The sequence below is a fragment of the Cibotium barometz genome, chromosome 39, assembly GCF_041138505.1.
Source record: "Cibotium barometz isolate CiBa-2024 chromosome 39, ASM4113850v1, whole genome shotgun sequence".
Lineage (NCBI taxonomy): Eukaryota > Viridiplantae > Streptophyta > Polypodiopsida > Cyatheales > Cibotiaceae > Cibotium > Cibotium barometz.
The window spans coordinates 7,022,445-7,049,506 of record NC_141084.1 but is presented as its reverse complement, the minus strand read 5'-3'; the positions used below and the strand labels follow the sequence as shown (position 1 = coordinate 7,049,506).

The 27,062-nt window shown below is 38.8% G+C and overlaps 1 protein-coding gene across 1 annotated transcript; it reads left to right on the top strand.

Moving 5' to 3' along the window:
* Nucleotides 1-11,665: 11,665 nt before the first annotated feature.
* Nucleotides 11,666-13,874, top strand: LOC147615664 (BES1/BZR1 homolog protein 4-like). Its single transcript, XM_086778209.1, has 2 exons — nt 11,666-12,089; nt 12,395-13,874. The coding sequence occupies exons 1-2, from the start codon at nt 11,874-11,876 to the stop codon at nt 13,202-13,204; spliced, it is 1,026 nt and encodes a 341-aa protein (XP_086634335.1). The 5' UTR covers nt 11,666-11,873; the 3' UTR covers nt 13,205-13,874.
* Nucleotides 13,875-27,062: the final 13,188 nt, after the last annotated feature.

The window sequence follows — 27,062 nt, the reverse complement described above, 5'->3', positions numbered from 1 at the left end:
ATTAATTGCATTTTGGTGAGTCCGTGGTTTTATTGATGACATGTCTGAGCATGTCTTGTGAGAGGAAGTACGGAAGGGTACAAAAACCGTTTGCTTACTTTGTGCCTACACCTCGGAGAACAAGCGAGGCCCATAGTAGTAAAGATGATGGTTTTTGCATTTCTATATTTGGAAGGTGTACGTGAATGAACTTGGTTTTATTTTTAGCTTGAACCAATAACCCCAATGTAGAGGATGTGATGTTGACATGTGTTTGTGTGTTCACTCCCACCGAAGTAATTATGTTATGTTTCTCTCATCAACTTGCTTCGCCCCTCTCTCTTCATGGAGGGGGGCTTCAAATTTTTGTAATTGGAAGATGTACGTGACAAAACTTCATTTTATTCTTAGTTCAAACCAATAACCTCAATTGTAGGATGTGTCAAATAATTATGTCATGTTGCTCTCTCCAACTTACTTTGACCCTCTCTGTCTTGGGGGAGGGGAGCATCTTTTGGGAATCCACTCGCCTGATTCCCAAAAAGCGCTCTCGAAAATGCTCGCCAAAACCCCCCCCCTTTGAAGTTATTGCCAATGTTAATAGATTTGCTATCTATCCTAATACAAGAAGGACATCCCATAGCCTATGAATCTAAAAAATTAAGACCTCATGAATTGTCCAAGAAGATAGTGTCACCAAATCTTTAGGGCGTGCACTACTACAAGAAACTCTCAAGATTAGGGATAGCATAGTTCTTTACTTTGGTTATATAAATTATAAGAGTTTAAAGTATACTTTTAGTAAGAATGATTCTAACATGGGATAGAGAAGGTGGATGCTTCAAGAGTTTGATTTTGAGATTAAGTACAGATCATGCAAGGAGATTATAGTGATGGATGCACTTAGTAGGAAGGCTTTCTTAATCGTGATTATAGTAATTTCTTGGATATAATTTTACTTTGGTTGCGTATCATAAGAGTTTAAAGTGGAGTTTCACCAAGAAGGATCTCAACATGAGTGTTTGATTTTAAGATTAAGTACAAATCATGTAAGGAGAATATAGCAGCAAGAGTTTCTTGGATATAATTTTACTTTGATTACATATCATAGGAGTTTAAAGTGGAGTTTCACCAAGAAGGATCTCAACATGAGTGTTTGATTTTAAGATTAAGTACAAATCATGTAAGGAGAATATAGGAGGAGATGCACCTAGTAGGAAGGCCTCCTTAAACAATTACAATAATTTTTAATCCTTTACCCCACTGAGATCAAGGAGAAGATCAAATAAGATAAATTTTTCATCCCTATTATCACATTGCTTAAGCAAGAAAGTAAGACTGCTCAAGAAATTAAGAAGATTCAAGGATTCATAATTGAAGATTGAAGATCGATGCTTGTAGTTAAATAATCGATTATTTGTTCCTAAAGTAATCGATTATTTATTCCTGAAGATAATTGAAGATAGATGCTTGTACTTCAAGGATTCATAATTGAAGATGGATGCTTGTACTTCAATAACTAATTATTTTTTCTTGAAGTAATGGATTATTTGTTCCTTAAGATAGATATTTTAAGAGAAATTTTTTAATGAAGCTCATGATAGCCTCATAGTCTTATAGCAGGACAGGACACCCCATCTTTATGTGAAGACATTCATGGATGTGAAGAAGAGTCTCTTTTAGCTCGGACTTAGAAGAGATATATTGTATCATGTTCATCAATGCTTAGTATGCAAGAAGATAAAAGCCAAAAGGATAAAGATACTAGAAAAGTTGCATTCCCTAGATATTATGCTAAAGATGAAGTGGATTGCACTCTAATTCAATGTTTGATTTTTTTATTGAATCATAGTTTGCTCAAAACATCCATGATTTTAAGATCATAAAGTAGTTTTGCATGTCAAAGAAAGACCCCTTAGAAATACAATCTTAAAGGAAAATAGAAGTTCTTCTTGGTTGAAGATGCCACTTGGGAAAAAGGAAGAAGATATAGAAAGAGATTATCCCCAATTTATGACATAGAGACATCTCGGGTTTTCAAGTGAGAGAGAATGTAAGATCCCTCTTACTAACATAAAATTTTAATAAAATATTTGTGTTCATTATTTTGAGAAAAGTGTATAAATTAATAAATTAAAGTCTTTTTCACATAAAATTTTAAGGATAAATGTGTAAAAGTTAAATAAAATAAAGAGAAGTCCCCTAGGTACACATGTGCACATTAGTGCATACACCTTGCAAATTAAATTAGATCAATAGGGTAAAATGATAAAAAAAATAATTCAAAAAAAGAAAATAAATAAGTGACTCAAGTGTTATAGATTTATTACAATATTAAAATATTTAATTATAAGATTGTGTGTACAATTACACTTAGGATAAATTTTCTAAGGTCTAGAAAACCACAATTTAGAAAAAGCCAAGGTAGATTGGGTTGGTAGGTGGTGGTTTATCTACCCATGGTTATTGTTGGTGGTTTATGTGATAAATTGTTTATGCAAAACTAGAGTTATGCACCTTCTATTAGTTCATTGCATGTCTCTTAGTCTTAGGTTTAGTTTAGCACCCAATTTCTATGGTGTGCATGAGTTGCATAGTAGGTATGGCATGACATTAACTCTAGAGGTATGTAGAGGCTCCCAACCATAAAATTTTAGTATAAATACCCCCCTTCGCTCAAGTGAAATCCACACATTTTTTTCCTTAATCCTTGTGAGTCCATTTTATTGCTTTTTGTGCCAAGTACATCTCCTAGACTAGCAAAGCCCCCTTTCTAGTCATTAAACCTCTTCAAAACTACCAAAACATTGTCAATTTGAGCAAAAATAATAATTCCATGGTACTGCACAAAAAATTTGCATCTACAGCAAATCAAATTCAACCCTAAAGATATTTATTATTCAAAATTCACCTTTTTAAAGCCTTTTCTTGGTCCAATTTGAATTATTATAAATGAAATGCTTTCTACATTAATAAATATGCAAGAACCTTAGGAATTTATCAAAGTTTTTTCATATGGTCGTGTGCCCAGTTAATTTATTTAAATAAGCATTATGTAGATTCTAAAGCTTAGAATAGACTTTGAATAAATGATAAATTTAATCCTTTGAGATGAGAATATTCTTTAGTTTTTTCTCTCAAAAACAGAATATTACTTGACCTTAGGCTAAACCCTAGTCTATGGATAAACTATTTACATTGACCTTAGGTTAAACATTAGGGTAAACTATTTAGATTGACCTTAGGGTAAACTTTTATATGTAGACTAGGTTAATAAACCCTAGTCTTTGGATAAAAGCTTAATAATTAGTGAAGTTGATGCTCTATGATGAAACTTGGGTAGGATGGGTAGAATTCATTAAATTATTATATATCCTATGGATGCACACAAATGTGCATGTGGTGCACATAAAAGTGTACAAATACTCCCCTTTTGCAAAGGAAACTTGGCCAAAAGGGATATTAATCAATTGAAGAATAAGACTCAATTTTTTAAAAGAAAAAGCCCTAACTTTAGAGAGAGAAAAATAGGAAATAAAGTTTTAGAGAGAGAAAATATTTTTTAGGTGGATAGAGAGAGCTTTATATCAAATTAAGTTGTCTAGTGAGATGCTTTAGGGGCTCTGAATAGTAATGTAAATAACTCTAGAGAGAGAAGAATCCCTCAAGTAGAATTTTAGAGAGAGAAAAAGGAAATTCATAAAGAGAAAGTGAAATGACTCCTTGAAAGAAAAATTAAGCATAGGAATAAATTTTTATTCTAGAATCATCCCAAGATAATCTAGTTGGCCTCAAAATGATTAGGTTGAGTCTCAATGTCTCAAAAGAAAGGAGATTTCTAGAGAGGGAAAGTCCCCATAAACCCTTGCTCAAAGATTTAGAGCCCTCTAATTTACGAAAAGGCATATCCCAAATGCTAAGGGTTTGATTGAGAGATTTTTGTTGAAAAATAAGGACCTAGATGAGTAAAGATTGTTATGTCAGATTCAAGAAGACCCGTTCTTAAAGAAGTATGATAGAGAACTCTCAAGGAGGAGAGGTAGCTTTAAGAATGATGAATTAGAGCCCTCTAATTTACGAAAAAGATTTAGAGCCCTCTAATTTACGAAAAAGATTTAGAGCCCTCTAATTTACGAAAAAGATTTAGAGCCCTCTAATTTACGAAAAAGATTTAGAGCCCTCTAATTTACGAAAAAGATTTAGAGCCCTCTAATTTACGAAAAAGATTTAGAGCCCTCTAATTTACGAAAAAGATTTAGAGCCCTCTAATTTACGAAAAAGATTTAGAGCCCTCTAATTTACGAAAAAGATTTAGAGCCCTCTAATTTACGAAAAAGATTTAGAGCCCTCTAATTTACGAAAAAGATTTAGAGCCCTCTAAATTTACGAAAAAGATTTAGAGCCCTCTAAATTTACGAAAAAGATTTAGAGCCCTCTAATTTACGAAAAAGATTTAGAGCCCTCTAATTTACGAAAAAGATTTAGAGCCCTCTAATTTACGAAAAAGATTTAGAGCCCTCTAATTTAGAGCCCTCTAATTTATGAAAAAGATTTAGAGCCCTCTAATTTACGAAAAAGATTTAGAGCCCTCTAATTTACGAAAAAGATTTAGAGCCCTCTAATTTACGAAAAAGAGCCCTCTAATTTACGAGAAAGATTTAGAGCCCTCTAATTTACGAAAAAGATTTAGAGCCCTCTAATTTACGAAAAAGATTTAGAGCCCTCTAATTTACGAAAAAGATTTAGAGCCCTCTAATTTAGAGCCCTCTAAATTAGAGCCCTCTAATTTACGAAAAAGATTTAGAGCCCTCAAATTTACGAAAAAGATTTAGAGCCCTCTAATTTAGAGCCCTCTAATTTACGAAAAAGATTTAGAGCCCTCTAATTTACGAAAAAGATTTAGAGCCCTCTAATTTACGAAAAAGATTTAGAGCCCTCTAATTTACGAAAAAGATTTAGAGCCCTCTAATTTATGAATAATTTACGAAAAAGATTTAGAGCCCTCTAATTTACGAAAAATATTTAGAGCCCTCTAATTTACGAAAAAGATTTAGAGCCCTCTAATTTACGAAAAAGATTTAGAGCCCTCTAATTTACGAAAAAGATTTAGAGCCCTCTAAATTTACGAAAAAGATTTAGAGCCCTCTAATTTATGAAAAAGATTTAGAGCCCTAATTTACGAAAAAGATTTAGAGCCCTCTAATTTACGAAAAAGATTTAGAGCCCTCTAATTTACGAAAAAGATTTAGAGCCCAAAAGATTTAGAGCCCTCTAATTAGAGCCCAAAAGATTTAGAGCCCTCTAATTAGAGCCCTCTAATTTACGAAAAAGATTTAGAGCCCTCTAATTTAGAGCCCTCTAATTTACGAAAAAGATTTAGAGCCCTCTAATTTACGAAAAAGATTTAGAGCCCTCTAATTTACGAAAAAGATTTAGAGCCCTCTAATTTACGAAAAAGATTTAGAGCCCTCTAATTTACGAAAAAGATTTTACGAAAAAGATTTAGAGCCCTCTAATTTACGAAAAAGATTTAGAGCCCTCTAATTTACGAAAAAGATTAAGAGCCCTCTAATTTACGAAAAAGATTTAGAGCCCTCTAATTTACGAAAAAGATTTAGAGCCCTCTAATTTACGAAAAAGATTTAGAGCCCTCTAATTAGAGCCCTCTAATTAGAGCCCTCTAATTTACGAAAAGGCATATCCCAAATGCTAAGGGTTTGATTGAGAGATTTTTGTTGAAAAATAAGGACCTAGATGAGTAAAGATTGTTATGCCAGATTCAAGAAGACCCGTTCTTAAAGAAGTATGATAGAGAACTCTCAAGGAGGAGAGGTAGCTTTAAGAATGATGAATTAACTTTTGATGTATGATAAGGTTTAAATTCTTAGAGTTAGAAATGATCGTACATGGAAGACTAAAGATTGGTTAAGAATTGGAAAAATTCACCAATGAGAAGGAAAAATTATTGAGAAGACCTCGCTAGAATATATTACGACTAGAGGAATTTGACTTGTGCAAAGTTTTGAATGAAGAGCTGTGATGTCTCGTCGAGCTTAAGATGGTTTGCTTTACTTTTTTTGAATGGAGAGCTGTGATGTCTCGTCGAGCTTAAGATGGTTTGCTTTACTTTGAAATGAGATTATGATGTGCTTGATTATAATATTGCTTAATTGTTTGTAATATTTTATTCATGTGTTGCATATGTTTGTTTGTGTGTAGCCTATGAAAGTACCACATAGGTTTATGGGATTGCCGTGTGGGTGTTATCTGAGAGGTCCATCACATGAAGGCGATTGTACGAGACCTTGACCACTCTCGACTAAACATGGGTGTTCTTCTAGCACATGGGTGTTCTTCTAGCACAAAGGCGATTGTACGAGACCTTGACCACTCTTGACTAAACATGGGTGTTCTTCTAGCACAAAGGCGGCTGTCCAAGACCTTGACCCTTGTCAACCAAACGTGGATGTGCTCTTGGCACGATTGGTGTGAGAACATGAGGCAGATTCATAGTGATATGTGAAGGACAGTGCTTGGTGATTGAGGATGCGTGGGTGTGCTTCTGGTAGGATTGGTATGAGGACATGAAGTGACTTCGAAGTGTTAACGGGCAGGGTAGTGCTCATGATGGAGTATGCATGCTAGTTCCTGACATCGTAGGGCTCCTAGTGTGTACCTACTAGAGTGTTTTTGATTTTGGGATATGTGACAAACAATATAAGTGACTCCTAAGATTTTTTAACATTTATGCTGAGATAGATGCGAGACATTATAGGGCTCCTTCGATCATCACGATGGTCCCCAGGAGTATTTGGACTCAATGGTGTGTACCATCGTAGTCTAATGATCATGGTCATGGTGATGTAAAGAGATTTATGTAATGAGGTAACCTTGATGTGCTACTTGGATATTTGTTATGTGACATGGACATATAATATATGCATGGTTTTGAAAAAGATAGATGCGAGGAGATAGATGCGAGGAGATAGATGCGAGGAGATAGATGCAAGGAGATTAATTTGATGAGGTAACATTGATGTGTTGCTTAGATATTTGTTATGTGCTGTTCGCATAACCAGAGACACTCAGTAGGTTGAACGGGGTAGCGATCACCCCCAACAACACTTTGGCAACCATGATGTGTCTATATGTTTTCTTTTGAAAAGGGTTGTTTTCATAAAAAATGTGTGTGTGTGTGTGTGTGTGCGAACTCTTGCTTAAAAAAGGAATGTTCTTATAAAGGAGTGTGAACTCTTGTTTTGTGTGTGAGTAACGTGGCAGTTGCAATCATGGGTGTGTGAGTTCACACCGGCTCTATAGGTCTAGTGGTGGTGGGCAGAATACTAGACCCATGGGATTGGACGGGGCTCGATTGAGCCTATGGACTTGGTCAAAGTAGAAAAAGGATTAAACACTAGAAAGTGGGTGGTCGGTGGATCCGAGAAGTGGGAAATGAAACAAAATATGTCTTTTAGAGTGAGAAAGACTGGGAGATGAATAGTTTAGTTGGCAAATCATGAACGAGGATATACGCATTGCCTTCATAATCAAGGAGTCAAGACATCTTATTGAGCCTGGAGGAGCCGCTCTCGATGTGACCCACTTGTGAGAATTATGAAGGGAATACACTCATTCACCTTTCTTGCGTGAGGATTATTCTCCTTAGACTTAGAGTTCACAAAATAGCTAAGCATTAGGACATTGTGATAGGACACCGCAAGTGAGTTGTACTACCCTTACTGTGATTTTGCTGCCTTAGATAGAGGGATAAGGGTCTCACACTTTTGTAAAATCCATTTCTCTCAAACTATAATGTCTCAAAAAAAAAAATTTGTCTAGGGAATTAATTTCAACATAATTTGAAAACAAAATCAACCATAAAAAAATCTTACAAAATATAAATTTTCATGGTGATCATTTGCACACTTTTGTAGACAGGTTGCAATTTTTAAATTTTGCTAACATCTTTAATAGTTTGTGAAGCATGCTATAAATACTATATAAATTTATATTTATGTATTTCATCCATTGGAATATACCTTTTGTCAACCAAAGACATACTTGTTTACATACTTCTCCTCAAAAGTGAGAATCATAAATTTGCTAGATACTTTTTTTTTTCAAAAGCTTTATCACATATGCATCCTCATGTTTCCACTTCTTTAAAATTTATAAATTTGTAAATTAGGCATGAGTCAATTTTTTGGTTGTTAAGAGTAGTGTTAAAGTTTGTCATTACTTAGTCCTTGACCAATATAATTAAAAAAGTTATTTAAGAATCAATGAAACTAAAATTCTAATCATCTTCAATATGCTGCCAATTGAAACATTCACAATGTTAGCACATAAAAGGAAGAGGATTCGATTTCACATAAAATGAAGAGGATTCGATTTCACTCTTGCAATTAATTTACCAATATTGGGCATTAAAGGCATAAAAGTGCCTTTTGTGTGTGGCACCACGGCTAGCTCATGTTTATATGACCCCCATTATCAGGAGTAGCCATTGAGCAACTCAAACATCTGGTATCTCCATATTCACATGGGAAGGTGGCCTAGGAGGTCAGATAGTTTAAAGATGGTTTAGATTAGATTTGGCATACTGCCAAATAAGTACACTACTAGACCATTATCTTATTTGTTGGTAGTGTGCAAATAACTACACTCGACAATTATCTCATAACGGTCCACACATGGAGTAGGTATACTTGACACTTAGACACCATGTCCTGACATTATGGGGCTTGAATGGGACCCAAGATGAGCCTAGATGGCCGGATGGCTATGGGAGTTGGGGACTTCGTGTAGTATGCATAGTAGTTTTTCTAGTTCGTCTTTAAGGGCCGACTCTACACCCCAGATGGTTGGATGGCTGTGGGATGTGGGGATTATGTGAAGTATGCGTAGGAGTTTTTCTAGTTTATCTTTAATGGCCGAGTCTACACTGTGGGACGATGGGGGTTTTTGTGTAGCATGTGTAGTAGTTTACATCTTTAAGGGCTAAGTCTACATCGCGGATGGTGGCATTGACGATATCGACTATGACCGTGGACCTATGCATCATGTCATGGACACCCAACTTATATAGGCCTATATAGATACTTGACCGATGCCCTTCTCCACACAGTTCACCAGTCATCGTTGTGAGTTTACTCCCTAGGAGCACATAAGTGTGGGCCTTTTTCATCTATTGTGTATAATACTCCTATATTAACATATGAAGAGAAGGAAATTCATCTCACCATGAATGTAGCATAAAGTCCATTAAATGTTGTGAAGAGAAGGAAATTCATCTCACCATGAATGTATCATAAAGTTCATCAAATGTTATGCTAAGTCTATGCTTACATACCTTGAGAGCCTCAGCAAGGGGAAGTGGGTGTGATTATTAGTTCATAAATGATAACTGAAGCACGAAATCTTTATTAGTGAGACAAAACAAGAACCTAGCTTTTTTACCTTCCTAAGTTGTCTACAAACTTAGGAACCTAGCCTTTTTACCTTGCTAAGTTGTGTACAAACTATCTCTCGCTCTTATGCTTACACATTGATGTATTATTAGTAGGAACTATTTTTTAGCAACTTTACACAACTCTTCAATAAGCAATCAAATAGCAACATGGTGGAGCAATGTTGATTGTCTAATTTTCCCTTTTCACGTCGTTCTTGAGGTTTTCTAGACTAGAAAGTGTAACACTAGTTTAGAAACAAGTAGATTGTGTAATTTTCCCTTTTTGTGTCATTCTTGAGGTTTTCTAAAACCAGAAGGTGGTACACTAGTTAGAAACAAGTAAATTGCCCATCAAAATTTGATTTATCCCATTTGGACACCTTTTTTATTTTCCTTTGCTTAATGGAGCAACCCCTAAATTTCTCTTGCACATTGATGAGCTTAGTTAGCATTTGACTCATGCCCAAGTTTACTTTTAAGCACAACTTTGATTGGACATTAAGATGGGTAGGGAGAAATAATTACTTTTGCTAAGAGAAATATTATTATATTAATAAATGTATCTAATTATAAAACATATTGCCACCTTTATATCCTCGTGAAAGAAAAAAAATCAAACTTACAGGTTGCTCATACGAGGGTTGTCAACAAAAACTATCTCCAAACTTATGCACACGTCTTGAAACGGTACGAACAAACACAATCAAGGGAGAGGGCATTCACTAGTCACCATGATTAGAGTTTGTGCCTCTTGATAGATGCAAATGTGTTTGTAACTCCTTTACCTATAATACTGGCCCCTTTGCCTCTTCTTGCTAGAAAATTCCATAACAGCTCCTTGGGGCCGCATGGCTCTTTCTAGTTAGCACATAGGGTTATGTGCAATATTGTAGGCTACTTTGCCTTTTCTAGCCTATCCTTGAGCACGCTCAGGTGTAAGTTGGGAATTTATCATTGGAGCGTTGAAAAGCTTTGGAGCTAGTCTTGAAGGTCATGTATGTGGCTATAGAGTTCGATGGGATGATATGAACATGGCTAGAGTGATTTTGGGTCTATTATGCCCAAGGGAGGCTCATTGTCACGCTAGCATGAGCCTCAGTATAAAGTTCAACTTTTAAAAGTGGTAGATGACTGATGCTTGAACATGCTCTTTGAACGCAATTCTCATTTGTGTGATCTCGTTGTATGTACCCATGTAATGGGGGGGGTCATACATGCCCGTCCCTCATGGCAAAGGATTTCCCTCTCTCCACCCCCCCGGCCCATGAAAAGGGGAGAGCATGTGTGCCCGTCCCTCGTGTGCAAAGGATTTCCCTCTCTCCACCTCCGGCCTAGGGGAGGCTCATTTTCACGCTAGCAAGTTCAACTTTTAAAAGTGGCAGATGACTGATGCTTGAACATGCTCTTTGAACATGGTCTTATGCAAACAATTCTCATTTGTGTGCTCTCTTTGAATGTACCCATGTAATGGGGGGGGTCACACATGCCCGTCCCTCATGGCAAAGGATTTCCCTCTCTCCACCCTTGGCCCATGAAAAGGGGACCCCCCACCCTCGGGACTATTTGACAACCCTTTTTTCAAAGGGGATCAATGGCGGACATTGTCGCTCAAAAATCCAAGATCGGGTGGGCCGTCGGATTTTTTGTGATCCATGTGTAATCCCTGTGAAATCCAAGCGTGAACCCTGTGTGATCCCATCTTGGCATTTGGCTCCCTTTACACAGGGATCACAAGATGGGATCACACAGGGTTCACGCTTGGATTTCACAGGGATTACACATGGATCACAAAAATCCGACAGCCTACCCGATCCTCGATTTTTGAGCGACAATGTCCGCTATTGATCCCCTTTGAAAAAAGGGGTGTCAAATAGTCCCGAGGACCCCCACCAAGATCACCTCTTCCCATCCCTTACCGGTAAAAGATTTCCTTCTCTCCATCTCTGGCCCTTACATAGGCTGGGATCTTTATGGTTTATATCTTGGATGGAAATTGTATATGTATATTTGAAAATTGAATTCTCAAGAGTAGGGATTAGGGGGAAGGTACTTTATATATTTTATTTATGTTAATTGAGAGAGGTTCTAAAAAAAAAAATTTGCGAGGTACTTTCCTTTTTTTTTTGGTTTTTTGAAGGAAGGAAAGTTCAAAAGGTGCCGGAATCTAGCACGTGTGGGGAGGCCCACACGACGCACGGTGGGTGGTGCACGGGGGGGCTATTTTGCCGAGGCCGAGGGATTTTTTTTTCCTCTCTCTCTCTCTCTGCCGTCTTCCACATTTTAACATTATAGAACTAAACTTTACTGTGTGGCATTGCATCATCAGAAAAAGAAGAACGCCGGTCTGCTTCTCTCTCAGATTCTCTTCCTGATCTACTAGTACCCTTTGTATCCCGTCCCCCCTCTGTGTGTGTGTTTTTTTGTACAGGCTATATACATTACAATGACTTCTGGCACTCGCTTGCCCACTTGGAAGGAGAGAGAAAACAACAGACGTAGAGAGAGACGACGGCGTGCCATAGCTGCAAAGATCTACACAGGTCTCCGCATGTATGGCAACTACAAGCTTCCCAAGCACTGCGACAACAATGAGGTCCTCAAAGCCCTCTGCAATGAAGCTGGCTGGGTGGTAGAAGAAGACGGCCTGACCTACAAGAAGGTAGGGACACAACAAAGAGATGTGGACCTTAGGTTATGTCTATATCCTATGGCAATGATGATCAATTAATGCACACACACAGATGTAGATATGCCTATGGCTATCGCCATGGAATTCTTTGATTTTCACAGCCACAGCCACAGCCACAGCTATGGAAAGCACACAAGGAACACCATAGCTACGGACCTTGGGTGTATGGCTCTATCCCAAGGTGTTTGAGCTTAATTTTTTTTGCATAGAAGATATGGCCATGGTGGCGATGAAGGTCTTTTGATTTTTGTGTGTTTTTGGTTTTGTTTTTGTAGGGAACAAAGCCGCCAGAGAGGACCCCGGAAACTGGGTTTGCACCATCTCCATTTATGAGTCCAGCTTCTTCTTCATATCCAAGCCCAGCTTCATCAGCTTGTCCTAGTCCAGTGCGTTCTAGCTATGGAGCTGCTGCAGGTGAAAACCCGTCTCTTATTCCATGGCTTAAAGGCCTCTCTTCAGCTAAGCTTTTGAGCTATGGAGGCTCATACAGTGCCCCTGTTACCCCCCCTTTGAGCTCCCCCACTTGCAGAAGCCCTAGGGCTAGAGACCATGCCGGCAAATCTAGCGATTGGGAAACACACACAGCCAAATCTAGTGACTTTGCTAAAGATAGTGTACCTGCAGATTGTGCAGCAACTGCTCTTCTAAATGCTTGGTCAAGCAGCAACCCTCCATTTTACCCTTCTACTGTAGCTTCATGCCCACCGTCACCTTTGCTGCGATCAATCCCTAATGATAACAACAGATCTGCAAATCTAGATGCAGTGGAAGGAGAGAAGGCATTATACAAGGGGGCTACTGCATCCCCAACTCCTATGGGGGTGTGGGTTGCCCCATGGGCAGCTTCTTCTGCTAGCTTTTCGTCCCTCGACAAACCCCACATCTCTATGTGGAGGCCAGGCTACTCTTATGTTTCTCCTGCAGCTAGTGTTTGCACAGGAGGAGGGGCAGGAGAGCTTTACCAAGATGGAGGCCAGAAGGAAGTGGTTAGTGATCCGTCTCCACCTGTCAAGGCTTGGGCGGGCGAGCAAATTCATGAAGAATGCCCGGACATCACCCCGGAAGACCTAGAACTCAAATTGTAAGCCCCCCTCTTTTCAATTGATTTCAAATCTCTTCTTTCCCCTTTGCTCGTGCCTTCTCCCTATTTTCACTACTTATATTTCTTGCAACTTAACCCACATTACTACTTTTTTCCACTTATGACTGGCTAGTCCATTCCCACCATAACTCTTGCTAGCTACCTCCTCTTTATCTACTCACATTCTCTTCTGTATGAGCCATGAGCCATGATCCATGAGCCACATCAATCAATCAATCATCTCGGGAGCCACAATCTCTTCTGGATGAGCCATGTTTCATGAACCAATCATCTTTGGAGCTTGCGATGGGTCGCTGACATGAGAAAAACGAACCACATCAATCTACTTGGGAGCACAAGCCCAATACTAAGGAGTGCCCTAATGGTGTTTCATGTTTCAGAGTAATGAGGCATGCAAATTCAATAGAAAGAGGACCTCCTTTCACATTATATCCCATAAGGAGTGAGTCATGACACTTGTTTCAATGTAACCCATCAAGGAATGGGTCATGACATTAGGATAAACATGATACGCCAACAATCGCCCATTGTGATGTTGTCCATAAACATGCCCCCCGCCCCCCCCTTTGTTTCTCTTGCAATTCGAGTTTATTGGCCAAAACGTTCTTTTTGTTGTAAGTTTATTTATCAAAAAGCTCTTTCTCCTTTTTACATTCCAGAATGTATTTGGTGGCTTGAAATTTAACTTTGTAAGGGGCTAGGTTTACATCGAACAAGGTTTGATTCTCTCCTCCCCTCACTTCATAAGAGGGGACAAGAGGATGTATTCCTTCCTAGCAAGGAAAAAGAAAAAGCGCTTTGCATTTGTAAAGATGTTGTTTTCCAAAAGCATTTGTGAGCCAGGGGGATAGATATGTGCTTTGTTCAATGGTTGCTTGACGAGTCAAGTTGCTCATCGACGGTTGAAAAAAAAAGTGCCGATTTTGCATCGCATCACTTAGTGATGTATAGGTGCTTAAACGTGATTGGCTAGCCGCCCTCGTAGCCAATAGGAGGCGATTTTGTCAAAGTACTGTTATTATTCAACGGCACTACAGAAGGTTCAGCGACATATTGCTCTCATAGCTCTAGCTCGCCTGCTTCTACTTGACGTGCCAAGGCAAGAGCCCTTGCACACTTTGGACTTCTGACGAACATCCACAACCATTTTTTGTAGAGAAAGTTGTATACTTTTGGGGCCTGGTCTTACAATTAGACACATGACTTTAGAAGCACTGACGTCAACAGTTTCTTTTCCATGTTCTTCCTGGTTTGTTTGTTTTTTATTTTTTGCTTTTATTTACCTATGTTTGTCCCCCCCTCTCTCTCAAAAACAAAAAATTTAGGGAAAGAATGCAAAATGGAAGTGGACACGAGAAACCAATCATAGAGTTGCAATAAGACATCTCTCTCATCTGAAAGTCATCACCACCCTTTTGCTCTCTTGTCTAAAACGCTAGTCATCACCACCCTTTTGCTCCCTTGTCTAAAAAGCTATTAGATGGAAAGTGCTTTGCTTGCCCCCACCCTATATTCCCTCCCCCCTCCCTCTCTCTCTCTTTTTGTTAGCTGAGTGTTGGCATTGTGGTTAATACATCAACCTCCTAACAAGAAATTGTGGGCTCAAGTCCTATTTCTTGCTTTGTGGTGCCATCATACAGATCATATGTGGTCCATCTCTTTCTCTCTTAATCACTAAGAAATGTCTTCCATCTTACAACCTAGCCATGAGAAAATATGGTTCCTCTCTAAGAATCTTGAGAGAGGGAGGGAGAGAGAATCTCTCCCTCTAGAGAGAGGAGAGAACGATTCTCTCCCCCCTCTCTCTCTAGAGGGGGAGAGAGGGAGAGCTAGAGAGAGAATCTCTCTCTCTCTCTCCCTCAAAGAGGAAGAGAGAGAAAACCTCTTTCCTCTCTGAGAGAGAATGAGGGAGAGATTCTCCGTCTCTCTTAGGAGAGAGAGGGAGAGAGAAAAGAGAAGAACCAAATGTCTTCTATGACGTGGGGTGGGTTGGGCAGAGGGAGGGAGGGGAGGGGAGGGGAGGGGAGGGGAGAGAAGATATTCTCAGAGGGGAGAGAGAGAATCTGCCCAACCCACCCCACGTGAGAGGGAGAGAGATATTCTCAGAGGGGAGAGAGAGAATCTGCTCGTCATACCCCACGTCATACTCTCAGAGGGTATGACGGGCAGATTCTCTCTCTCCCCTCTGAGAATATCTCTCTCCCTCTCACGTGGGGTGGGTTGGGCAGATTCTCTCTCTCCCCTCTGAGAATATCTTCTCTCCCCTCCCCTCCCCTCTGAGAATATCTTCTCTCTCCTCCCCTCTTCTCTCCCCCTCCCCTCTCCCTCTGAGAGGGGAGGAGAGAGAAGATATTCCAGAGGGGAGAGAGAGAATCTGCCCAACCCACCCCACGTCTCTCTCCTCCCCTCTTTTCTCTCTCCCCCCTCCCCTCTCTCCCTCTCAGAGGGGGGAGAGAGAGGAGGGGAGGAGAGAGAAGATATTCTCAAAGGGGAGAGAGAGAATCTGCCCAGCCCACCCCACGTCATAGAAGACATTTGGCTCAGAGGGAGAAGGGGGGAGAGAGAGAGAAGAGGGGAGGAGAGAGAAGATATTCTCAGAGGGGAGAGAGAGAATCTACCCAACCCACCCCACGTCATAGAAGACATTTGGTTCTTCTCTCAGAGGGAGAGAGAGGAGGGGGAGAGAGAGAAGAGGGGAGGAGAGAGAATATATTCTTAGAGGGGAGAGAGAATCTGCCCAACCCACCCCACGTCATAGAAGACATTTGGTTCTTCTCTTTTCTCTCTCCCTCTCTCTCTCCCAGAGAGGAGAGAGAATCTCTCCCTCATTCTCTCTCAGAGAGGAGATTCTCTCTCTCTCTCTCTCTCTCTCTCTCTCTCAGAGAGGAGATTCTCTCTCTCTCTCTCTCTCTCCCTCTCAGAGAGAAAAGAGGTTTGAGAGGGGAGGGGGGGAGAGAGAAGAGAGAGAATGAGGGAGAGTGGAGAGAGAAGAGGGGTAGAGAGAGAGAGAGAGAAGAGGGGTAGAGAGAGAGAGAGAGAGAGAGAGAGAGAGAGAGAGAAGAGAAGAACCGAATGTCTTCTGTGACATGTGGGGTGGGTTGGGCACTCCCTTCACACACTCATTTTAGTGCCTGTGAGAATTTGGCATCTACGTGACCAAAGTGCATAGCGGCATTAATTGATTTGCATGAGCTTGCTTGCCCATCTCATATTTGGCCCTCTCTCTCTCTCTCTCTCTCTCTCTGTGGAGAGAGGAAGAACCAAATGTCTTCTTATAACCTAGCCATTAGAAAATATGGTTCCTCTCTCTCTCTCTCTCTCTCTCTCACACACACACACACACACACACACACACACACACATATAGCTATATTTTCTCATGGCTATGTCATAAGAAGAAGACATTTCCTAATGTCTAGGGTTGCTATATTATGTACTTCTTTACCCACAACCAACAAGAAGGACCCTATATGATTTATGGAGGAACATAAGGTTTGTTCAACAAGGACCCTATTTGATTTATAGCAGAAACATAAGGCTTGTTGCCAACAACTGCTCTACAAGTGTCTTGCTTGCCCGTCCATTCATGGGCCATGAGTTTCCAATGTTCTATGACATGAGAGGTGGGTTGGGCACTCCCTTCAAATGGGTTCCTGTGCAAAATTTCAACAAAGATTATCTTCTCCTTGATATTGATGTTATCATAACCACTCCTATAAATTTGCACAAATTACAATCCTCAAGCTAGTAGGAGAGAGAGAGAGAGAGAGAGAGAGAGAGGGGGGGCATGAAAACGAGGACGGATTTTCCTTTCCCAAGGTGGTTTTCCTCGCCTTAACACTGGTGGTGTGAGGAGGTCTCTTGGGCTATATAGCGCAATCCTCTAAACGGAGATACATGTTTCGAATCTACCGTAGTGGCACCTGTACCCAAGCCACTCGCGTGGGAACAGCCCCATATGAGGTAGCGTGCCTACCTGCTGCAGCATGCACTGTGCAGTGTGCACTATTTTTGAATGTACAAGCTCCTGTAGGCTGTCACCCGTGTGAGTTGCCACTGGAGTCAGACTGTCACACACGCGTGCAGTTCACGGCTTCACGCTTGCACGAGTGGGGGCGCACCAGATGTCGCTTCGCATTAAATACTTCCACCACCTCTTCCTTGCTTTCAAAAATCCATGGGGCGCCCACAGCCCGCCCAAGGCACTGGAGGACTGCACGTGTGAACGCTTTGGCCACACACAATTACATTATTGGGAATTGGCTTTGAAACCATGGTCAAGCGTCATGCTCTCATGTTTTTGGTTTTTCGAGCCGGGTCAAAGACAAGTGGACTTGCTCTGAGACTTGAACAGAGAAACGCTTTTGTCATTAGCTTCGTCGTCCCCAGCCATAGAAACAGTTTCGCTACTTCCTCATCATTTAGCCCTTTGTTAGAACTTAGTGAGACTCAAAACTTTCACATCATATATTGAAACATTTCAACCCCCTGCACCCCTTCCAAGGCGTGCAATGAAAGAAACTAATCTCTCTCTCTCTCTAAAAAAATTCATTTTAAAGAAGTTAAAGGTCTTGGCATTTATTCTTTTTAATTTTCTTTGCGTGTTGCAAGGTGTCATTTGTTAGGATTCAAACATGCTAATTGTTAACATTTTAATGCCCAAATAATAGGTCAAGAAAGTGAACCAATTGTCAGAGATCCAAGTTTTATTTGTGAAATTAAGGACATACTTAATGACAAGAATCTTTTAAAAAGTATCACTCTTTAAGAATTTATGGAAACCTTTAGTGCTTGTATATTACATCTTCTAATAGAAATCTTTTTGTCTATGCTTTTTGTTCCCTTGCCCCTCAAATCTTATAAGGAAAAATTGAAGAATCACATGGATTGTCATTCTAAAGAGTTCCATGCTTCAAAGCTACTATTTTTCACTGTAATAATATCAATGAATTTTGCTAAATTACACACTTCCTTTAAGTGGTGGTTTTTTATTCACCCCTTTTTTAAAAATGGGTGAACCTCCTTAGAAGGTACCACAACTTTCTAAGGGGGGTGAACCCCCTTTTTTATTCACCCCTTTTTTTTGATGAGTGAACCTCCTTAGAAGGTACCACAACCTTTGTTTTTCCCCATATCCCCATCTAGTTCCTTTGGAAAACAAACTCGCCTACAAAATGCATGAATCCTTCTCTTTGCATTTAAAGAATAGAACCACTCACCCTAATCACATCCAAGCATAAATATTTCTTTTAAACTTTTGGCCCCACAAATTTGTGATACATGAAATGGAAAGAGAACAAGGTCTAAGTTAAGTGAACCTTTCTTTTATAGCTCAATTATTTGAAATGGATTTAATCACAAACTATGTTCTATATGCAAAGTGAATTGGTTCAAAATAGAATAGTTCATTGATGCGGACTCATTGCATGATAGAGTATACTATAAATATTTGTCTCAAAATGTTAAAAAACTAAGCATGGCCACACATCAAAAGGTCAATCCAAATCTCTCTCTCTAAGCATTATTTTTTATAGCTTTCTTTAATTTTTGTTTCTTGCAACTTAAAGCTTCCCCCTTGAAATGATTTGAACTTCAATATTAGGAGGATAAGATTGATATAGACACCGTCTTTATACCTAGTGCCCCTTAATCGATTTCACACTACATTATAATCACATGATATATTCAAGCATAAGGAAGTTATATATCATAAATGTGTCCTTTGGCATGCACTTGTATTCAATGTAACTTTGGTCATATTTTACTTTAAGATCTTGAGTGATCTAGCTTTTTTTTTTTGTTGCTATTGTCTTCCATCACAAATAAAAACTTGGGAGTTTTAAAGTCTTTTCTATGGATTTATAAGAATCAAAGATTTCTAGGAGAATTCGTGGGCCAATACAATGCATATGTGATGAACAAAATTGTTATTTGTTAAAAAGTTCAACCCTTCACTGAGTCCAATAGATTCATTTTTTTAACAAACATTTTTGAGTGAGTTGCAAGGCACTACTTTTCCCTTGGATAAAGAAAAGTACTTATGGAAGTAAAATAACATATCCACTATTGAAATTCTCGCTTGTCTAATCATTAAAAATGTCTAAAAATTAAAAGTATTATAAAAAAGTTGATATTTATTTACTTGAAATATCTTCACAAGCTTGTGCAGCATTGGACTTTGCATATTTTGATAGCCCTTTAAGGGGCATCTTGCGCGAAACACATGAAATAATGTTACTTCTCCCTAAAAATGTAGAACATGTTTTTGAATAGTAGAAATCCCATTTCAATATGGAGAGAGAGAGAGATAGATAGATAGATAGAGAGAGAGAGAGAGAGAGAGAGAGAGAGAGAGAGAGAGAGAGAGAGAGAGAGAGAGAGGGTTGGGGGAGGGTTGGTGGGGAGCATGTGCCATCATTACGCACCTTCACAATATCAAAATAAACAAATGAGTTTAGCTAGAAGATAAATATCAACACATTGTGTTCTGTGAACTATTACATGTTTCATAGTTTTATTGGTATACATCGTTTATGTTCATCATTCTACCTACTTTGGCCAAGGCTAGAGTATGTGTACTTGCAAAAAACACTTACATTGTTTGCTAAGGTAGATCTTTGATTTTGTTTGTGTGTATGCTTTAATTCTAAAATGCATTATCTTTATTACTATGATTTTTTTGGGGGGGATATTTTAGCACAGAGCCCTAACAACCTCTTCAATGAATATAAAAAAGGTAGCCAAAACTTTTAATTCTCCTATCTAGTTTGAAACTATACTTTGCATAGAAAAAGAAAGAGATCAATTTCCTAAAACCTAAGCTACCTATAAGATTTAACATTGATTTAAACCTCAAAGTGAGTAAAGGTGTGAGGAAAAAGTAACCCATTCAACAAGTCACAAATAGTGAAGTGAATGGTGCTAGAAAAATACAAGAAAATTGACACAATATGCTTTCTTAATTTTAAAGAAAAGAAGGTTACAAGATATGCATCATTAAAAGGCATCTTCCACTTAATTCACCTATTTTTTTAAAACTCAACCCTCATGGGGGGTGAAGTTATGAGGGCCAAAAAATAATATTTAAAAGTGTTAAACAAGCGCATAAATAATAGAGTGAAATATGCTAGAAGGATACAATAAATTTAAGATAATGATGCTCGATATTTTAATAAAGAAAAGGCTATAATATATAACATTAGTAAAATGAATTTCCCACCTAATTCACCCATACTTTTTATTATACATTTAATCCCAAGCAGCTTTCACCCATAATTTTTATTATATGTTTAATCCCTAGGATCTTTTAAGTTATCTTAACTTTTCCCTCACACTAACTATCTACACAAATTCTACCAACTAATTTTCTTTTATACTCTAAGGTCTTACTCACTTTTCTTATAATGACCATAACAAAATGATGATTAATCTTGATACCTTACCATCTACCTTGTCAGAGTGTAATTGCTATATTTTTTATATGTAATATTGTTTTCAATGATAGTACTACATTATTTGATTTTTTTTTCAAATCTTTGCTATTGGTTTTATACATTTCTCAACTTTTCATCCTCTACATTAAACCTTTGTATATTGTTTGGGAAATCAAATCTACCCATCACCATTAGATTCTAAAAGAAAAGGCTCATTTTGTTCTTAGTTTTTTATTAGGTCTTAAGATCTCTATTTGATTTCTTATCATTTTTATACTAGTCAAATTTAAGGATTTGATTTGTTGTGCTATTGATAGGAGTCTTGCAAAAGCTCTAAAGACCAAGTCTTCCATTCACACATAGTGGAGGAAATATCAAATAACAACTAAGTTTATTCCAATACAATTGGATAAAAAATCAAGTGTTGACCAGAGTAGTATGATTTTGAAAAGAAAATCCCCCGCTTTAGAGTCCCCCAATCCCCCAAAAGTTGGTGAGGTGACTGCATGGTCTCGCAGAAGCTCTTGTCCGAGCTAAGTAAGAGTGATTACCTGAAGCAATGCAGTTTTGCCCGGAATGTATAAGCCTTCATGGAAGTCAAGACTTGTTGTTGCTGAGTTGACACCAACTTGGTTGCAACATCTTTTCTTCAAATTTGACTTCACATTCATTTCTTTGGAGCATTGTTGTGAGCCTTGTTGCTCGGCGATGCTGCCTGAGCTTGTGCAAAATCTTCATGGACAAGAGTTGCCCACCTCACTAACCTCACTGACACTAGCTTGGTTTGCCCCATCTTGTACCAATTTCAACCTTGCACCTCGTTGCCTTGGACCTTCTTACCCTGAATCAAGCTACTTTGTACATAGGTGCATTGATCCTCTTAACAAAAGTGCCTTTGGCCCCGCCTAACACCAAGTGAAACCACCGCGATCCTTTTGGCATTCAAACCTTTGCACCTCATCGTTCAACCTCGCTGAGTGCCCTAGCTTGCCTCGACACCAAGACCTGCTTTGCCATGCTCTAGCCTAGCCGACTGAGCACAGTTTAAGTGTGTTGCATTATGAGATAAACTTACTTATACACGAGGCCAAAAAACCCAAGGCTCAAAAGTGGCCTATTTCTTATACAATGCTATTTTCATAATACATACATGAAGTACATTCAGAGAGGATTCGTCCTGGCTTAGGAGTGGGAATCACCATAAGTAATCCATCGGACTGCATATGTTTTTCTTAGGAGTGTGAAAAACCAGTTTAGTTTTTCATGGCATGAAAACACATGCGATTTTCATGGCATGAAAATATTATGAAAGTTCACTTTCGGTGGTTTTTAGTTGTTGAGACGGTGGGGAGAGGTTAATATGATTTGCAGGTGACCATCAACTTTATCTTCCTCCTCATGATAATTTTCACGATCGTATAGTGGTGAAAATGTTAACCATTTCAAAGGTTATTTCTTGCATGAATTTGGAACATTGAGTTGGATCTACTTTGATAAATATGCCCCAATGATAGTTGAATGCCCTTTTGAGAAGATGGTGGTGTAGTTTCTCCAATTAAACCTTTGTACATTTCAAGTTCTCTTCTATCTAATGTATCAAAGTACCATAGACACTTTGATAGGTTCTTATGTGCACACTTGAGGTGTGTTCTTGTGGCTCCCTATCTTTATTTTTACACACTTTATGAGCAACACGTTCTCATGCTTACACTCCTTTTTGTGAGAGACGAGGTTTTTATATCTTTTGTAGAGCTTCTGCAACATATAGTATAGGCTCAAAAAGTGGGTTGATGTACATTATACACTTCGTTAACTCCATTATGATGGAATAGCCAAGGATATTAAAGCTTGAAGTTGTTGCTCTCATTAGGTGGTGAGGCTGTAGGAAAGTTTGCCTATTGGTTGACCTCATTGATGAGTTGAGTGCAAGAAAGTTCTTGTGGCTCCTCCTCTATTTTTGGGAAAAAGTTCTTTTGGGATGCTTGTTGGCCTTCACACCATGTGGTGAGACTTTGTTGGTGCATTTGATACTAACGTTGGTGGGGCCTTGTTTTTGCTAATTTCTTTAGGCACCCATATGAAGGAATTGTCTTCATGATACCCTTGAGAATGGAGTAGGCACATGGGCACCCATATCATGAAGGAATTGCCTTCATGATATGGTACTTCTTTTGCCTCCACAACACCATGTGGTGAGACTTTGCTGCATTTGATACTAACATTGGTGAGGCCTTATTTTTTGCTAATTTATTTAGGCACCCATATGAAGGAATTGCCTTCATGATACCCTTGAGCATGGAGTAGGCACATGGGCACCCATATTTCGGAATAGGAGTTGATTAGCTATTAAGGTTTCTTCTTTTATGCAGTGTTAGGGGGGGCGGGTCTTGTGGATTTCTTTGGAATCCACACTTCAGCATTACCTTCATAGTATTCCTGAGCTTTGAGTATTCCTGGGATTTCTTATTTTGTGGTGTTAGGGGGCCTGTGAATTTCTTTAGAATCCACATTTTAGCATTTCCTTCATAGTATTCGTGAAATTTCAACAAGTTCTTTGGAACCCACAATGTTTGACTTGGAAGAGGTGGCTGTTGTGGAAGTGGTACCCCTCTCTCTAGACTTTTGATAATACATTGTGAAAAACTACTTCTAACACATACTTAAGCACAAAGAACTTGCAATTCAGGGGGTTTGGTTGCCTATAGATTACTTGTTCAAATTACCCCAAACATGGCATATTCATGTCCTTTATGAAGGGAATGGTATGTAGTGTACATTGGCCTAACAAATCCCACATATCAAAAGACCATGAGATTGTGTTCATATCATGGTTAAAGTTTAGCTTGGATTGTTGTAATTTTTCCAAGAATTTCAAAGCCAATGTTAAACCTTGGAAGCTTTAGGTTGGGTTTATGTGCAGTGGGTGTTTTAACTCTTGTGAAGTCTCCTCCTTCCCCTCCTACAAAAGCATTGTGAAAAATTGTGAAGGCTGTTAAGGGTGACCATTTGCATGGATCAAAAAAATGTGAAGGAGTGTTAAGGGTGACCACTTGCATGGATTGGTACCACACATCAACCATCCAGACAAAAAGGATGATTTCATGTGGACTTGCATATCATGGTTCCCCTCACTCTGAGCATGGTTTGTGTAAGATGGCCCAAGATTTCAGTAGGTTCCCCTCTGGATAACATAATACAGTCTTTAGGAATGATTGTTGGATAGCCCAAAGATATCCAAGTTTCCCATGACATGATATTCCTAGGACATGATATTGTGAGACTAATGTCAAGGAAAACTAACACACTTTTTTGTTCAACATTCTTACTTGTTGGAATGTCTACTAAGAGATGTTTCAAGAGGAAGTACTGAGCTTGGAGTTTCACATGCATTGTTAGGTGATTGGTCCATTGTGTTAAGTTATTCATTATGACTCTCAACATTATCATCCCAATGTGTACAATGGTACTGTACACGAACCATCCTTACTAAGACTTATTTAGAGGCATGTAAATTGCTCAGTCTTGGGTATTAAAATGCCCTTCTATATAGTCTTTCAGGTCTAGTTATAATACGATAGGATCATATCATATATGTGCAAAGATGGAAGCTACATCATTATGTTCATAAGATAAGAGTGGTTTTCCCAATGTGGATATCTGCAATGAGATGTAGTAACACCTTTTATTCATAGACTATCCTCCATCATGTTATCATCTAAACAGATTGCTTATTTGCATCATTGATCAAGAGAATCTAGATTTGAGACTATCATCAAGTTGTGCAAATTATTTCTCTTCAATTCTTCAATCCCATGAGGAAACATCGTTTCATTTATGCGTTATTGAGTTTCTCCAGTCTAGGATTTTCATGTGTAAGATGTAATCCCTTTTACAATTTCTCCATATCCTCACATCATGAGCTCAAAGTTTTCCAAAAAGATGTAATCCCTTTTATAGTTCACTAGGGTTTTTTCTTTATCATGTAGATTCGGTGCATATCCCACCTAAGGCCTTGCTAAGAGAATTTATAGATGCAGGTTGTATTCATAGTTTTAATTTTTTTCTTAATTGTAGGTATCAAAGTGATGAACCATCAACTAGCCTTTCCTATTAAAGAATAGATTCACATCCATCATATTTTTCCATGAGCTTAGAGATCTATATAGCCATAGTTCTAGATAACTTGCTTGGGCCATGTACAACTCCTCTTGAGTTTATATCACCATTTATTCCTCCCCTTCCTAGATTGTTTAGTATTGCTAACATTTGGGAATCTAGGGGCTATGAGGGTTGTTGACTATTGAGTCTAAGACTATATAGGAGATTGGGACTCGTAGTTATGGTTGGGGGAATAGGAGTCACCACCAAGGCTGTGAACCCTGGACCCCACTTAGACATATGATGGGGCTAGATATGATTGGGAGTTGTACTTAAGGAATGGATCTCAAGGATTGGTAGATTTTAATTTCTATATTCAGTTTCATCAAGGGCACATTTAATCCTCTATGGCTTACATTTATACTGTGAATGCTCTGATGAGCTAGTGCATAATTCTCAAGTAGACACTTTTTTTAGGTTATACTTTTTTTATTTGTTTAAATTGTTGAAATATTATAATTTATTTTGTAGCATGGGGATTTACCTTGATTTTCTTCTTAAGATTATTGACATGTACTGTGTGAGGTTCTCTAATCTCCATTGGTCCTCTACTGGATGGTGTGTTAACAATAGGTGGCCAATGTATCTTTCCATTGGCAAGTTTAAAATCCTACCATTTAGTACAAGTTTCTATTGTTTAATTATCCCCTTATTTTATTTTTCTCAGTAGTAGGGAGTGAAGTTTAAAGAGAATGTAAGGGAGAGGGAGAGCTTGAGTTCCTTGCAAGCACGTGCACGCGCGCACGCGTGCACACACACACACACACACACGAGAGAGAGAGAGAGAGAGAGAGAGAGAGAGAGAGAGAGAGAGAGAGAGAGTTTCTTGCAAGTAAACACACACACACACACACACACACACACACACACACACACAAGAGATAGTTTCTTGCAAGTAAACACACACACACACACACACACACACACACACACACACACACATAAGAGAGCAAGACATAAGAGAGAGGTGGATGGCTAAATTTTTTTCTATCTTTTTTTCTCTCTTTATAACCATTAACATAAAGAGATAAGAGAACATACTATAAGGGGAAGTACTCTCGTACACTATAACATATATAATGGTTGGTCCATAGTGTGAACCCAACTACATGAGCTAGCATTATAACTATGTCATAACTCTAGTACTTCTAAAGTGGCTGTCACACAACCACATAGTGTGAACCCAACTACATGAGCTAGCATTATAACTATGTCATAATTCTAGTACTTCCAAAGTGGCTGTCACATAGCCACATATTGTGAACCCAACTACATGAGCTAGCATTATAACTATGTCATAACTCTAGTACTCCAAAGTGGCTGTTACACAACCTGTCAACTCGTAGCATATCAACCATAATCTCACCAACCATGCCAATGGCATAAGTGCGGAAGCTATCACCCATGCGGGGCATCAATGTCTACAACACTAGTTAAGCTTGATATCTCAACACTCCCACACTCACACTCAACTCCAAGCTCCTAAACCTATGGAGCTTATCTGTGCCCAATGTCTTTGTGAAGATGTCAGCCACCTGAACCTTTGTGGTGACATATACCAGATCTACATCATCTACTAGAACCTTCTCCCTCACAAAGTGATAATATACCTCAATGTGCTTCCTCCTAGCATGATACACTGGGTTACTAGTCACAACTATATGCTACTCATTTTATTACAATATTACTAAGTAGCTTTTGAAACCAAGCTACCTCATAAACTAGAATAGCAACAACCTTGTAGCCTATCTCTATACTCAACAAGCTCTCAACAAGGCAACTATCGGCTGGCTGTTTCTTACTACTTTAAGGCTTTACACATTTGAAGGAGTTTTCTCAACTTTTTTCTTCTGACTGATGGTTTGCATCAAATTTCAAGTTTTGTATTGCACTCTTGGTATCAACAGCACTCCCAAAAGAAAACATAAAGCCGTTGGTAGATCTCCTACCCAATCAACATTTTTGTACCCATGCCAACACCATAGAAAAGTCCATAATCAATTGTGGACTTTATGTACTTGAGAATCTATCTAGCTACATCTAAGCGTGGCTTCCTAGGGCCCTAAATAAAGTGAACAAGACGGGACATGGGCCGGCTGTTGGCACCCACAACGCAAGTCCTACCTAACGCTCCGTCATCATCGGTAACACAGCAATCGAGATCCACGCTGACCTCTATAATCTCAGTCGACGTTTGCTCACATGTATCTATAGAAAGCTTTGTGTTCTACTCTAATGGCATTAAAATAG